The 17,130-nt window shown below is 38.5% G+C and overlaps 1 protein-coding gene across 5 annotated transcripts in view; it reads left to right on the forward strand.

Annotated features, from left to right (window-relative positions):
- The window catches only part of MTUS1 (microtubule associated scaffold protein 1), a 190,351-nt gene extending 175,563 nt beyond the window's left edge, over window positions 1-14,788 (forward strand). For all 5 annotated transcript variants that reach the window (XM_074951328.1, XM_074951327.1, XM_074951326.1 and 2 more), the window contains 5 exons: window positions 1,270-1,343; window positions 1,466-1,561; window positions 9,320-9,436; window positions 11,211-11,308; window positions 12,712-14,788. In XM_074951328.1, coding sequence (XP_074807429.1) covers window positions 1,270-1,343; window positions 1,466-1,561; window positions 9,320-9,436; window positions 11,211-11,308; window positions 12,712-12,928 — 602 coding nt within the window. In that variant the 3' untranslated portion in view covers window positions 12,929-14,788. The remainder of the gene's footprint in view (window positions 1-1,269; window positions 1,344-1,465; window positions 1,562-9,319; window positions 9,437-11,210; window positions 11,309-12,711) is intronic.
- The last annotated feature ends 2,342 nt before the right edge of the window (window positions 14,789-17,130 follow it).

Raw genomic sequence — 17,130 nt, forward strand, 5'->3', positions numbered from 1 at the left:
CAGCTTATCTAAAGTGATCATCAAGGAAGGCCATTTCCAGCACAAATCAAGGTTTTCTCACTCTTCCCCCCCCCCCCCCCACAGACACACATACAAACTCACTCTCCTGCTGCTATCAGCAGGAGAGTGAGTTTGTATGTGTGTCTGTGTGTGTGTGGGGGGGGGGGGGAAGAGTGAGAAAACCTTGATTTGTGCTGGAAATGGCCTTCCTTGATGATCACTTGATGATCACTTTAGATAAGCTGTTAGCAGCAGGACAGTGGGGTGGGAGGAAGTTTTGTTTCATGGTCTCTGTGTGTATATAATGTCTTCTGCAGTTTCCACGATATGCTATGCATCCGATGAAGTGAGCTGTAGCTCACGAAAGCTCATGCTCAAATAAACTGGTTAGTCTCTAAGGTGCCACAAGTACTCCTTTTCTTTTTAGTTTTTGTTGCTAAGTGCTAAGGAGCCCCATAAAATTGGCTTTCTTTAAAATCCAAATACAGTGAAGACACAGTTGTTCCCATTCTGACCTGGAGAGGCCTCTCTTTGGCTGAGCATTAGTCTCCCTAGTAGCTCGGAAACTATGTCTGGAATTCAGTTTTTCTGTGGGGGGGGGGGGGGGGGGAATGTCTGGTCAGTATTTGGAAATTCTTTAAGATAACCTGCAATACCAAGCAGTTTTGAGCCTTAACTTAGTCCTTAAAAGAGAATAAATGTGTTTCATCTCTTAATTACCCATTTTATAATGGCTCAATTTTATATACATTGGAATCAGTGATAAAACTCCCATTGACTGTAAAGGAAACAGGAACAAGCCAAAAGAATCTACAGTATTTCACAGACGTATAAAATGGTGCAAAGATAACGAGCCTATTCCTTTAGGAGTTCCTCATAGACAAATATTTTAATTACAACTTTTGCTTCTTTTGTTTGTCAGACATGCATATTTAGTTGAGTGCTAACAATGTGCTCAGTGTATGCAATTCCAATAGCTTTTCATTGCATATAGCTACGTACTTTCAAAGCTGATATTTTAGTGAGCAAACTTATGTATAGTGTACCAGAGATGTGAGGGACCAGTCTATGAATGCCTAGAAGACAAATCACTTGGACATCTCATCTGTTTTCAAGCCAGAGTAATGAAGATTAATATTACTAGCTCTATTCAATATTCTTGCTATTGACCATGAATGCATATATCACCTTTTAACTATGACTTCTCTAAAATATGGTTGACTTATTATGCAGTGTTGTAACAATCTGCAAATCTGGTATTTATTTCAGAGCTCAAGAATGCCAATGAATTGGAAAGGAATTCATTTGAAGATTCATTTAAAGAGAAACAGGAATCATTAGAGGTTTGTTAGGGGTGTGATTCACAAGACTTTGCAACAATTTCAAAACCAAGGAGGGAGAGATGTTTTTGGAAAGAGACATACCCAATTTCTGGCCTCACTCTTACACTGTGTTTTTGTTTTAGAAAAAAATTGATGAATTAAAAAGGGAAAATGAATCTTTAAATGAAAAGTTAAAGTTGGAAGAGCAAAAACAAATAGACAAAGAAAAAGCAAATCTGGTAAGTACTGAGCTTAATTTTTTTAATTCTCAAATGCACAGCATGATCAAGTCTACTTTTCCTTGTATACAGTAACTGACTTCGTACCCTTTCAAGGAATGTATGTTGCTGTTTGTTACATGGTTCCATCTCTCCAGATGGATCTTCAGACATACTAAATTTGTTTAGTTTGCAAAAGTTAATGAAAATACATATGGGATTTCTATTTTTTTTAAGGTGGTTTTTTTGTTTGTTTTGGTTTTGGGTTTTTTTGGGCATTCCTAGGGCTTGCTTACAGGTAGGGACACTATCAAGTCTTCAGTTAGTAGCAAAGGTACATATGCCAGTAGAAATACTTGAAATTAGATGGGTAAATGGATAGTAATCAAAATATAACACATTTAAAAGTACACAATTGTTGAATAACAATTGGTACACAATTAGCAGTAGGTTATTCTGCAATTATAGCAGTAGGTAGTTCCTGCAAAGTTAACTGTCAGAAGTATGAACAGTTTTGTATAAGTAGGACCACCGTGTACATCTTCCAGCTTAGGGTCCAACCTGCTTGACTATTCCCAAAAATACTGAGTAACTGGTTGTGATGGGTTAGACCCCCCACTTCTGGGATGTCACTTGATGTCCTGGGATTTCACCTGCTCCACCAGCCTGTATTCCCTCTCCCTGTTTTGCTGAATTAGGCTCTCTGGCCTCTTGCAGTGCGCGTGCGTGCACACACAGAGGTAAGGCCACACCAGCTGAAGACACAGACTGAAGTCAGCTCTGTGTGGGAGGACTCACCCAGCACTGACATGCACACCCCCTTTGGGGAATAAACCCAAAATAATACTGTCTTGCGCTGTATAGAAAGATCTGCACAGCACAAGCTCCTAAAAATTCGCCCACTCCCTGAAGAGACATGCACAACTTCTTGCCTCCCCCGTTAGAAATTGCACAAACTAGGTTTAATAATAAACAAAACAAAATTATTAACTACAAAAGGCAGATTTTAAGTGATTATAAGAGATCGCAAACAGAACAAAGCAGATCACTGAACAAATAAAACAAAACACGTATACTATGCTTAAGATCTTAGAGACAGGTTTCAAGAAGTAATTTCTCACCCTAAATGTAGTTTTAGGCAAGTTGCAGAGTTTCTGTAGTTTAGAGTTCCAGTTATTTCTTCTTACAGACTGGACCCCCGTCTCATGTCTACACTGGCACTTGAACGACACAACTTTTGGCCCTACCTGTGTGTGTGTGCTGCAAGAAGCTGGAGAGCCTAAACCTTTTGTCTTTCAGAGGTGTTAAACCCACCCCCACCTGCAAAAGAGACAAGTTTTGTCGGAACAAGTGCCAATGTGAACAGAGCATTGTTGGCAGGAGAGCCGACAAGCAGCGGCTACACTGCCTGACATTTAGTGGCACGGCTGTAGCAACACAGCCATGTTGCTAAAAGCTGTGTAGTGTAGACAAGCCCTCAGTCTGGACTCACCTGTGTCTTTCCTCTCAGGGTAGTTCCTTTGTCCCTTCAGGTACTTTCAGCAGTCTTTCTTCTTGGGTAGGCAATGGAGGAGAGTCTAGATCAACCCCCTCCTCAGCCTTAAAAAGGATTTACCTAAGGCAGGAAACCTTTGTCTGATCCCCATCCCCCTACAGAGGAAAAGTACCAGCAGTGTCCAAGATGATATTTTGTATCTGGTGATCTTATCACCTGAACTGGTAGTGTCACAGCTACATCCCAGGATGCCTCTCAGGAAGGAGAGAGATTAGTATCAACAAAGCCCGTTGCCAACTGTGCCCACATATCTATTCAGGGGACACCATCACAGGGCCTAATAACATCAGCCACACTATCAAGGCTCGTTCACCTGCACATCTACCAATGTGATATATGCCATCATGTGCCAGCAATGCCCCTCTGCCATGTACACTGGTCAAACTGGACAGTCTCTACGTAAAAGAATAAATGGACACAAATCAGATGTCAAGAATTATAACATTCATAAACCAGTTGGAGAACACTTCAATCTCTCTGGTCACTCGATTTCTGACCTAAAAGTGACTATTCTTCAACAAAAAAAACTTCAAAAACAGACTCCAACGAGAGACTGCGGAATTGGAATTAATTTGCAAATTGGATACAATTAACTTAGGCTTGAATAGAGACTGGGAGTGGTTGAGTCATTATACAAAGTAAAACTGTTTCCCCTTGTTTATTCACAACACCCCCCCCACACACACACACCCCCCACTGTTCCTCAGACGTTCTTGTTAACTCCTGGAAATGTGCTGGAAATGGCCCACCTTGATTATCACTTCAAAAGGTTTTCTCTCCCCCCACCCCACTCTCCTGCTGGTAATAGCTCATCTTAAGTGATCACTCTCCTTACAATGTGTATGATAAACACCCATTTTTTCATGATCTACGTGTATATAAATCTCCTCACTGTATTTTCCACTTTATGCATCCGATGAAGTGAGCTGTAGCTCACTAAAGCTTATGCTCAAATAAATTGGTTAGTCTCTAAGGTGCTACAAGTACTCCTTTTCTTTTTGCGAATACAGACTAACACAGCTGCTACTCTGAAACCTTTCATAGTCTTACCGTTTCTTCCTTATGGCCCATTAAGGCTGTGATGGCCGGTTGTCTGGTGGGTGTCTCCCAAATACACATATAGTTGTAATTGTTACATCGTCAATATTCCTAACTTTAGATACAGAAATGATACATATGTACAAATTGGATAATCACATTCAGTAAATTATAACCTTTCCAATGATACCTTACATGAGCCATCTTGCATAAAGTATCTCTTAGTTATGCCATATTCATATCATAACCGTATTTCTATGAAGAATATGGTGTGCAATGTCGTACTGGTATTCCCTGAAGTGGTCATGAGATTGACTGAAAGCAATGACTTGTTCTAACGTTCTTGTAACTTATTCATTGCATGAGTTGTTTTGGGGGCGTTTTTTTGTTAACCATAGTATTGCAATGTATGTTCTAGAAGCAACAGAGTTAAGTTTGGTCTGAAGGACAGCAACCAGAGCATGGTGAAGCGGGTTTTATCAAACAGTTAACTTGAATGTTAAAGGTTGAAATGTTTCTAAACTAGAGAAAATATTACTGTTGGAGGAACAAGTTAAATTTTAATATCAGGATATGAAAACATCAAGCATACTTAAAGGGATCTTGCACTTATGATTGAATTCTAAATACAAAAATGTATACAAAAGTCTCATTACAGACAATATAAAATATCTCCAAGAAAGGCAGTCTTAAGAATTTTCTGAGTAACGGTACTCCAAGAATGAACCTTTAAGAGCTAATTCTTTGAGATAAGTATTTAAGCAGTGCTTAATGATGGAGTCTGTGATGAAATACACAACCATGATACATCAGCAACTTTCCTTTACACTTTCTCCTGAGGCTGGTGTCATAATCTGTGATGTTCCTGCTTTAAGAAGTGTGCTCTGAATGAGATTTTTCCTGCATTCTGGTGGGATAGGCATGTTTATCAATATTTTCAACTTGGCCTATAGTCATTTCTTAGAAGACCAAGTCAGACTTCAAGTTTTTCAGGCTACTCTAATGCTGGTAGACATCAGACACTTCAGTCTTTTCTGTGGGGATGGTTCCCCTGGTTGTCATTTTAGCTGTAGCAAACTATCAGTTTGTCTGCTTCTTGCTATTTGTAACCTGCTTCTGAAGGTTTTACACAATTGTATGCTTGCGAATATGCTATGTTCTGGCAGCTACTGATGTATGTGCACCCATTAATTCACTTATGGACACAGGGTAGAGGCTTCTAGTCGATGGGTGGTCTCCTATCTCCGATGTTTCTTTTTGAAAAGTTTTGTCTGTCCTTGTTAAGATTTACTTTGAACATGAAAGCTATAAAATAAGGTTAAAGGGCCAGATGCTGCCCTCCCTTTACACACTGTTCAGGAGACCACAGGACTAGAAAAGGATTGTAAGAGAAGACCTGAAATCAGTTTGAGGGGAGCGGAACTCAAGCAGCAGCATCCTGGCAAGACCCATAAATCATGGACACATACAGGTTTTGGAGGCCTGCAGAGCCAGTAAGTGGGAGGAGGATTTTCTATGAATTTTTCTCTTGCGAAGTACAGAAATGCTGCTGGTTTTATCTAGTGGAAATCAGTGTCACTCACAGCAGAATTTATTTCCTTCCTTCCCTCCCTCTTGCTCTGCCTCCTACCAGTGCAGTGGGAGGAACCAATCGCAGCACACTTCTTGAGTTGTGTGGCTGGGGAGGGAGAGATGAGGGCAGACCAGAGGGCAACATGGATGGACTCTGGGGTTGGGACCATATTTTTCCATGAATGTTCAGGCACAGAGTAGGTTGAAGGGGCAGTAGGCTCAGTGTCTTTTATGCAGCTGGAAATGCTTCTCCCAGCCTGACAGCCTGAATAGGAGAGTGTGACAGTAATTCGAGGTGAACCATGGGCTTGAGACTTCCCTGCTTCAGATTTTTCAGTGGGAAGGATTAATTGGCCGAAGCAGTTTTCTTCAGTGGCATATCTGTAACTCTTATTTTAATTTAACTTTATAAATCTGCTTTCGGAGTGGGGAAGAGGAGAAAACTTGCTTGCTGACACACGTGGTTATGAATGTGAATTTTGAATAACTTAAGTTTTATACCAAGACTTCTGCCCCCCTCCCCCAAAAAAACCACAAAAAACCACCAGTAAAACCTAGACTGACACCTTTTGTGTCATTTGTGTCTCCCTATCTCCCAGCTTCCTCACAGCAGTATTTAGGGAAAGGATCACTATGCCTTTTGTCCTTTGTGTACACATTATTTCATTCTTGACCTTCTCTGAGATCAGAATCCAAATTCTCTTGCTTACTTTTTGTCCAAGGGTCCAAATAAAAAGAATCACAAATCAAGCAGACATTAAACACAGCTGCACCAATCACTCAAATATATGATGGCTAGTTAGGCTCTCACCTTAATTGCAATGTGTACTGGTTGTCACCTGAAGGCCTTGCATTTACCAAAGCCCTCCATTTTTAGCCTAAAAGACTGTCGCATCAAGTTTCAACCTGCCCCTCTGTCTGTGTGGGATGTATCCCACAAATGTGCATGTTGTCTGGGGGTTGGGGTGAGAGAGAGGAGAGTCCTTTTCTCTCTGATGCGATAATGAAGACACTACTCAATTCAATACACCATTGTTTGTGCCAAATACACACAAACAACTTTCATCCCAGTTGCACAATTAATTTTATCTTTAAAGAAATAGACATGTTGTTTCAACAGTGTTGGCTTCTCTCCTTGTTCTAGTTTTTACCTACATATTGACTTGGATTTAATAGGTCTTTTTCTTCTTATTGCCTGTGACTTCAGTTGTGAAACATAAACACTTTTACCAGGGAAAAAGAGGCCTGGTAGAGGTTAATTTTACAAAATAACTGGGGCTGTGGATTAATCTCAGTTAACTAAAGAGATTAACTCAAAAAAATTAATCCTGATTAATCGCAGTTTTAACCACACTGTTAAACAATAAACACCAATTGAAATGTATTAAATATTTTGGATGTTTGTCTACATTCTCATATATATTGTATTCTATGTTGTAATTGAAATCAAAGTGTATATTTCAATTCACCTCATACAAGTACTGTAGTGCAAACTCTGTCGTGAAAGTGCAAGTTACAAATGTAGGGTTTTTTGTTACAAAACTGCTCTCAAAAACAAAACAATGTAAAACTTCAGAGCCTACGAGTCCACTCAGTCTTATTTCTTGTTCAGCCAATCGCTAAGAGAAACAAGTTTGTTTACATTTACACAAGATAATGCTGCCCTCTTCTTACTTAGAATGTCACCAGAAAGTGAGAACAGGCATTCGCGTGGCACTTTTGTAGCCGGCATTGCAAGGTAATTTATGTGCCAGATATGCTAAACGTTCTTATGCCCCGGCCTCCATTCTAGAGAACATGCTTCCATGCTGATGACGCTTGTTAAAAAAATAATGCGTTAATTAAATTTGTAACTGAACTCCATGGGGGACAATTGTATTTGAATTGCCCTGCTCCGTTTTACCTGCATTCTGCCATATATTTAATGTTACAGCAGTCTCGGATGATGACCCAGCACATGTTCATTTTAAGAACACTTTCACTGCAGATTTGACAAAACATAAAGAAGGTACCAATGTGAGATTTCTAAAGATAGTTACAGGACTGGACTCAAGGTTTAAGAATCCGAATTGCCTTCCAAAATCTGAGAGGGATGAGGTGTGGAGCATGCTTTCAGAAGTCTTAAAAGAGCAACACTCCAATACGGAAAATACAGAACCTGAACCACCAAAAAAGAAAATCAACCTTCTGCTGGTGGTATCTGACTCAAATAATGAAAATGAACATGCATCTGTCCTCACTGTTTTGGATTTTTATCAAGCAGAACCCGTCATCAGCTGGATGCATGTCCTCTGGAATAGTGGTTGAAGCATGAAGGGACATATGAATCTTTGGCGCACCTGGCACATAAATATCTTGCAACACTGGCTACAACAGTGCCATGAAAATGCCTGTTCTCACTTTCAGGTGACATTCTAAACAAGAAGCGGGCAGCGTTACCTCCTGCAAATGTAAACAAACTGGTTTGTCTGAGTAGGACTGAATGGACTTGCAGGCTCTAAAATTTTACATTGTTTTATTTTTGAATGCAGTTTTTTAGTACATAATGCTACGTTTGTAATTTCATCTTTCATGATAGAGATTGCACTACAATACTTGTATTAGGTGAACTGAAAAATACTATTTTTTTTACAGTGCAAATACTTGTAATCAAAAATAAAGTGAGCACTGTACACTTTGTATTCTGTGTTGTAATTGAAATCAATATATTTGAAAATGTAGAAAACATCCAAAAATATTTAAATGGTATTCTATTATTAACAGTGCGATTAATCATGATTAATTTTTTTAATCTCTTGACAGCCCTAAAAATAACCCTTTACAGATCCACATCACTTACTAACCAGTAAATATTAAGCTTGCTAGCAGGTACAAGTCATACTATGCAGCAAGACAATGTTAGTACAGTTGAATAATATGCAACTGTATGTTATGCAGCCAATAGTAGTGTGAAAGCTGTATAGGGGAATTATAAAGTGCTGCTTTCAAACTGGAAAGAGAGAGGATTAAATGCATGTAAAATTCAAAGGTTTAAAGTTCAGCTTCTGAGTTACTCATACGCAAGAAAAGTTGTTTGAGCTCTACAAAATATCTGAGTGACTCTGTGTGCATGCATGTGTACATATATATTTTAACCTCCTCTTGGGCTTAGTTATGACTAAGAGAAAACAAGAGGGTTCTGGAGTTCTTTGCAGCCTTAACTATTAGGAAGCCTCAGCACTACTGTAAAATGAATACGTTTTACTATGCCTGCAATAATGTATCAATTTGATCCACAAGGGTTTTTATCATTTATACAAAAGCAAATTTGTATGTTTGGCCAGTTATCCTATTTCTTTTGAACAGAGGTTAACCTTTTTATAGAGGTTTCTTAAATTACATTTTCAAAGGGAGTCTTTAGATCTTTTTACTGAGGGACAAATGAAATTAAGGGAGAGGAGAATAAATATTCAGGAGTGGGGGGAAAAAAATCTTAGTTTTTCCTTCCGACTCAAAACCATGTCCCACTCGATTTCATAAAGTTATTACAAACACCTAATTTACAAGTGTTTACTATATACCTTTTAAAATTGAAGTTCTGAGAAATAAGCAAACTTTTGTGGAAATCATTTCAGAAAAACCCTCAGATTATGTATCTGAAACAGGAACTGGAAAGTTTGAAAGCAGTGTTGGAGATCAAGAATGAGAAACTACATCAGCAAGATATAAAGCTGATGAAGATGGAAAAACTGGTAAGATTCTGTGGGGACTGTTTTTTCTAAGTTATCAGATTTTGAGAGTGAATTCATGCTGGTCAAGCTTAAACACTAAGCTAATTGTATACACGAAAAGCAAATAAAAATTTTGCAAAGGAGCACAAGGTACATGTTAATGTCACAGGTACAATTTTACCTGTGCTGGCCTGCAATCTGGGGAAAGATGTTTCCTGAATGATACAATAAGAGAAACAAACAGTGGAACAGAGAGGAACAAATCAAATTTCAGCCAATTTTCTGAACCGCATTTCTTCTTTCCATGCAATTTAACTTGTAAATCCTGTAAATGCTATTTTGTATTCTCTTTTGACTGAAGTGGGAGAGGCAAGAGGGGAATCCCCAGGTGGCATGATTAACTTTTTAATCTCTAGACTTCTGTTCCATTTTGTTTTGGGTTGTTAAAAATAATCTGTACTAGTTTAGTTACTGTCCACAATATACAATCCCCACTCTTGACAAATATCAGGTTAAATTTCAAAGCATTTACCCAATAGGACTATAAGTCTGCTACATATGAGATTCTGATTGCATGGCAGAACCTTGTGGGGAAGCTTACGTAGTCCTGGCTGGCACTATGTCACAATGCCCATCAGGCAAAAAATGTTAACAGTCACGTTACTGAGCTTATTGAAACAAGAAAGGAAGCAACCCATTCAACATGATACAGAAAAATAAAATTATCTGAATATGTTGACAGTGAGTAAATAAGTATTTCATTTCCACCTAAAGCCTATGTTGATCTGATGTATTGGATACTACTACGGCCTCTTTAAATTACCACTTTTTGGAAACCCCTCCTATTTTTGTTGTTTTACAGTGGAAGCTCTTTGGGGCAGGAAATCCTATGATGATTGTACAGCATCTAGCATGATGGAGGCCTTGATCCTGGGTGGGGCATTTGAGCACTAGCTGAATACTTCTGCCATCATCTTCATGGAAATCTTGCCATTTAATGCAGAGGAGAGAGGCTTAAATAACGGGGAGCAGGGTCTCAGTCAGCTATTACATTTTGTCTGGGAGCCAACTTATTGCCATATACCAGTTATGATTTACAAGTCATTATGAAATTCTAGACGCTTCAGAGTAATCATGGGCTCTAAAGTCTTGTTGCCCACAGGGTCTCTTCTGACTAAAGATGTTGACTTTCGGAAATCCACTGAATGTTAACCCATTTGAAAGTTGTTTTTGTTTTTAAAAGAAGCTTTTTTCCCCGTGATACTAATTGGGACGTGCAGGAGTGTGGCTTTTTTAGATGGGGATCAGGTCACTTCTGCTAATACAGAATTGATTTTGTGGGTGGTAGTGAAGGTTGAGGGAGACCTAGTTGTATATGGAGAACATTTTTTTGGATTTTTCACCTTTCCTAGACTATATATTGCATGGTGATCTAGTGTCTCAGCCATCTGTAATGCTATATGTGAAGAGAACTGTGGCCACCAGCCCAGAAATTCAAATAGCGGATTCAGCTTTTAGTGGGCAGCTAATCAAGCAAAAGTGGCAAAATGCCAACTAAGAAGCAAAAAGTAGACTTGCTTACTGATGATGAGCAATAAATCATTTTCACGTCACTTTTACATTTCCTCAAGATCATTCTATGTATCTTAAAATAATCTAACTTGTACTTAGTGTAACAAACTCAATTTCAGGTTAGTAATGCATATAATGGGTACTTGCCAATGCAATTATTCTGTATTTTTATAAAAAACAAACATCCACATACAACCTCCAACAATTTGTTCATTTGTTAAAGGTGGAAAACAACACTGTCTTAATGGATAAAATGAAGAAGTTTCAGCAGGAAAATGAAGAACTAAAAGCTCGGATGGACAAACACATGCAACTTTCAAGGTAAAAAATAATCCAGGCATTTTTATTAACTTGTGAAAACATAAATTTTATTCTGTAAATGAATAACCAGCATCTTGTAGATTTAAAAAGGTCCTTACCCCTGTAAGATATCATGCCTGGAAGATGGAAGCATGATGCTCATTTTTTCCATCCTGTCTGATATGTGCAAATCTGAAATCCTACCTGAGTTGGAATGGGTATTGTGTGGGGGGTGGAGGCTCCTTGAAACTGGTGACAGGGTATAAAATCATGACTGTTTTTAACAAATAAGGCTAGCTCTGTTCCCCTGGAAATTACAGCTCATGTTACTGTCTTGAATGCTCGTTAACATAGTTACCAGGGAAGTAAAGGCTACTCAGGAGCACCATCTCTTACAATTAATTGCTAGATTCTTTTTTTCCCTGGAGTGAAGTGCTCCTTATTTTATAAGAACTGTTCATAGTTTTATATATTAAAATGTTTAAAACTTCTTGACAATTTCTTTTCAACAGTTTGTTTAATCAAAGGGGCAATGTCTGCTAAGCCTCCTGGTTCTAGATATACAGACTACATCCAATCCAGAAATGGAGTCTGACTGTGTTAATCAAGTCTTCTAACTCTGCATATGTTGCAAGAAATGAATGGGCAAACCACTGTAGAGCATACAATAAAGAAAATAGGAAGTTCAGACAAATTCTGCAGGTCTTGCACTGCAGGGAGACAAAGCTATGACATGACTCCTGACAGGGAAGATGTGAAAACACTCTTCAGCTGCCTTCATTAATAAGAGTTGAATTTTAAGAGAGCCTTAAACTACCCAGAATTTTGTAAAATGACTGATTCATGCAGTAATGCTGGCAAGAATAGGCTGCTGCTTTTATGCAGGATTTTTTTTCTGACATTGTTCTGTCTTCTGCACAAGCTGCCAGTTTAGGGCTTGTCTTCACTGCAACAGTTAGCTCAAGTTAGTACATTTGAGGTACTTCACTAGAGCTAGCCTAGCTCTAGTGAGTGATCACACTGTGAAACATTTGAGCTACACAGTGGTTTGAATAGCAGTGTGATTGTATTTGGAGCTAATCAGCTGTGGTACCTGGAGCCATTGCATCTCCACTGCATTACTAGCCCTAGCTTCAGCAGCACTCTAGCTTCAAGACCCACTTAATTCAAGCTAGAGAATTGTGTGTGGATGGGAGTCGAGTTGGGGCAAAACTCAAGTTATAGCTCCAGCTCACAATGCAGTGAGGGCAAGCCTGTAGAACCCAGCTATTACTTCTTGAGAACAAATGCACTAAATCCTGATAAGGAATGTGTATATTTGGACAGGGATTTGTTATATAGCTTTTTTAATTCTTTTAAAATTATGTCAGATGCTCTAACTTTCAAACTGAATCATGTCCACTTACTTACAATTATTTTTTCAGGCAACTTTCCACAGAGCAGGCAGTTTTACAGGAGTCTCTAGAGAAAGAATCAAAAGTAAATAAACGTCTATCAATGGAAAATGAAGAACTTCTATGGAAGCTACATAATGGGGACCTGTGCAGCCCTAAGAAAGTGTCACCTAGTTCTCCACCAATGCCTTCTCAGTCACCAAGGAATTCTGGCTCCTTCTCTGCTCCTACAGTAGCACCAAGATGACATCTTTTGAAATGAGGGGGAGACTACATAAAAGCATTTCACTTGTGATCTGCAGAACTGATCCTAATTCCAATCATGGGAGCAAGAGCTATATTAGCTGAGTGTGATGACTGAATTATAACTGGAATTATTGGTGTGGAAAATTGTTCTAATATGGGAGTAAGACTTTATATTTCTCCTCCAAAAAAGACTTCAGTAATGACTATAGACATTGTTGCACAAAGCACTTACAGAGCAAGGGAAATCTTGTTCATTGCCTTTTTCACCTAACTCTAAGAAAAAAGCTCAGGGGCTTATAGATAAAGACCACAACCTCTATAATGTGTTCCTTATCACAGAGGAGACTGTGGATGTGTGGTGTGAATGAAGTGGATGTAACACACTCTGTGTGTGAGAGAGAGATGCTGCCTTCTTTGCTGTGTATGTAATAAAGGACAAAACCTAAAGAATATACATTGACATGTACTTAATTAATAATGTTGTCAATATGCATGTTTTATAAAAGGTTACCCTTAACTGCGGTTGAGGAGAAACTACCACTTGTATTATAGGCTAGTTTCCACCTCATCTTTCTGCTTCTGTTTAGTAAGAGGATGGCAGGAAATGTTTTATCTGTTGACTTGTCAGTGTCTCTACCTACCTTTATAGTGCAATTGAGTTTTTTTCCTAAACCAGTCAGTCTGATCACCAGAGTTGAAACTGCAGCCATACTGCCTTACTTTTTAGCTTTCCCATTCGTATGCACCACTTGTAGTGGTACCACAGTCTATGAAGATGGCAGCATTGCATTTTTTCAGGATACAGTCACGTTTAGAACACTTTTTGCTAAAACAGAAGTGGGGAAGTAAGGTGGTAATTCTGGAACATTGAAATTGACAATCTCTGCAACTCTACTATAATCAGAGGTCAAAACATTAAAATGACTAGATTTAGCATTAAACCCCCATACTGAGGACATGCAACCAGACCCAATCCCCTTGTCTGCTGAAAACAAACACCCAAACAAGCAACCATTACTTCCTGAGAAAAGCCTGGTAATTTCAAAGGCCACCTGTAGAGAAGAGGCGGGTCCTGATCTAATTGAAGACAGGATTTGAAAGCCAAAAAGGGAAAAATAAGTAGGATGACAAAACATTCTTTGAAAGGGGAATGAGAACTGTAGCAAGCTTCAAAAAAGTCTTAAAAGCAACTGATACCATTTCTCTGATTTTGATGAAGTTTTGTTTTTTAAATGTTGTGCCCTTATTTTAACTTTCAGCAGTGTTACCAATATAACTGTATGGAGGGGTGGGAAGAACAAATGTGGTTCCACAGCTCACCTCTCCAATGTTTCCCAATTTCACTTGGAGGAAGTTTCCCCTTAAGTTAAAACAAACATGTCTGTGTTGCTGAAGATGGATGTAACATTTTACACTATGTTTCAAATTAAGGTAGTCACAGTGCATCTCTGGTCTTGTTACTGTTTTGGTCTGCACTTCTTTTAAAAATCCCATGTATCCTGTTTTGTAAGTACAGTTTCAACTTCTAGTTATGGTTACAGAATGTTGTCTCTGCTTCTGATTGGGGGTTGTTTTTAAACCAGGAATATTCTACTGTCAACAGTGTTAGCAATAAGGTAAATCTTGTGCTTCACTGTATTTTTCCAGCAGACTGGGAAAGGAAGTCCAGTGGATGGGAGGGGAAGGGAAACGAAACTTGAAAAGCATTTCAAACCAAACATTTCATCTAGGATATGAAAACATTGGCATTTCAGAAAGTGCATGGGTGTACAAAGTTATAGCAGTGCTCATTCTGTAACTATGAAATTGTAATATATTCAAGCTTGTAATTAAATTTAATCTACGCAATGTACACGTGAAATCTGACTCCGGGAACATTTTACTTAATTTGCCTCTTTTTATCCCATTTAAGGCACTGTACATGCCACTGTAGTTCAAGTGGTGTCAGCAATTATAAACACTGTTTTCCACGGATTTATAACTTAACTGTAAAAATCTGCTGTGGGCTGAAACTTGGCTTAAAAGTATTTCTTAGAGCATTCTTTGCTTTGATAAGGTTAAGGAAATTGGATCATGTATATTTGAGATGAGTGTTTAAAAATAAATTTTTTTTACTCGTTTGACTTTCTGCTTGTGTAAGTCTAAAAAACCTGAAACTAAGAAGGAAAGTTGTCCAAGGGCTTAAGTAGTTGTTAACAGTTGAAATATTGAAACTTTACAATGGTTTTGTCCCTTCATGTGTAGAAGAGCTTTCATCAGTGTTCAGATAACTTATTAAATTTTTTATCCCAGCCCTACAGAACTCAGGATATCAAACTGAGTTTTGCTTGTGTAGTCTGTAGATGATTATTGGATCCAGGAGAATCCTGATTATTCAGTTTCAGGTTGAACATATGTACACTAAGATACACCTCTAAAAATAGCCAGGGTACATAATTTATCCATGAAGAACTTAACTCTTTTTCAAGCATTATTGGTTAAGAACCACATTAGGTCCTTATTTTTCTAGCTTAGCTGGAAGTAGTTACATTCAAAGGGTAAGTGGTGTCTCTCACATTCTGTGCATAGGCAAATGTTGATTTCCAGTGATAACCATTGTGCGTTTAAGGAGCCCTTCTAGCCTTACCAAAGCATTTACTTTTAATAACTCATTCAGAAATTGATCTATTTTACTTTCTCAAGAGCAGGGGTATTTAAAGTCTAGCGATCTGTTTCATTTCATGACTTTTCTCAAACTCCTTGGATAACAGATTAATAGCCTCCAAAGACTTTGCTATCTCTGGTCATTCTAGCAAGTGGCTTCAGAATGCACCATGGTTCATGTGCGGGATTTCTTGACAGGGAGAGGGAAGTGGACTGGAGATTTTAGATTGATGTTTAGAAAGATAACCCCAACTTTGACTTGAGCTAATTGTAAAGTTTGTGGGTTGGTGTGATTACATTCAATTTAAGAAATAGCTTAATAGTTCTCACATAGGGAAAAAACCTTGCCATACATAACTATACAGACATCAGTTAATGGCCCACCACCTTTGTTTTGACTTCTCCCCACTTTTACCCTAAAACGCTAGGCAACAATGCAGGAGGCAGTCTGAAAAATGTAATGGTTTAAAAACAATTTCATGTTCTTATTCCTCTCTGTTATGAAGAGGTGGGAAAGTTTTGTATGTATGGCTTTTAAAAATCAAACTGCAGATCCTAGAAAGGACTAACCTTTCTTTTTAGAGTCAGTCCTATCTGGCTGTTAGCCAGAAAAGAACTTAACGCTTCCTGCATCTGTTGTGAACTATGCCTGTTCAGAGGGGGACAGAGTGACACACTGACTGCTGGCTAGGCCAGCTAGAGCTTGATAAGCCTACCACAGCCTTGGCCAAGAGAGAAAAGATCTTTTAGTGTAGGCAGTAGAGGCTCATGTGTTAAGATCCAGAGGTCTCAGGTGCGATCCCCAAAGAGGATGACCCAGCTTTAATGTACTGTCTCAGTCCAGTAACTTTAAAGGCAAAAAATTACAAGCATGAATACTAGAAGCCTGTTTCATAAGTAAATGTAGCCCAGAACCCTAGCTTTGACAGTGTTCCTTCTCAGGTGACAGTAGTTTTCGCTTTATTGGAAAACAATTAGCCTTGGCAAGTTGAGAGGCAAACGAGTAAAACATTATGTGAAGCTTAGTTTCAAAAACATTCCTTACATCATTAGAGTTCAGTGTGCTCCAGAGAACAGTTTACAGGGGAAAATGTACGTACTTGAATTTTGAGAGGCTCCTTCCCTCCTCCTTTACAGTAGGTCTCAATGCCAAGCCCCTTTTGAAAATGAAACTTCATCTTTCCAGTCAGTAAGCCAGTTGTGAAAATTTGACTGTGCTGTGTTAAATAGGAATCAGACTACTGTAGAAAAAAAGGGAGGAAAAATGTACACTGTAGCTAATAAGTCCACACTTCAGTCTGGTCAGATGCATGGAACTTGAATGTTTCCTGATGAGCGGTCACTGCACTGTTGCTCATCATAATTTGTCAAAACAATTGGATAAAAATAAAATGAAAAAAACTTGCAAAAATTCCATTCTAAAAATCAGCTACATGATTGAACTTACAATCTAAAATAATTGCCACCTATTGATATACTCTATGAATAAAGCCAGAGCAATCAAAACTTTAGCATACTTTGTAATAACCATCCTCTCAATCTAATGCTTGAAGTGAAGTC

This window comes from Natator depressus, chromosome 4 (assembly GCF_965152275.1).
Source record: "Natator depressus isolate rNatDep1 chromosome 4, rNatDep2.hap1, whole genome shotgun sequence".
Lineage (NCBI taxonomy): Eukaryota > Metazoa > Chordata > Testudines > Cheloniidae > Natator > Natator depressus.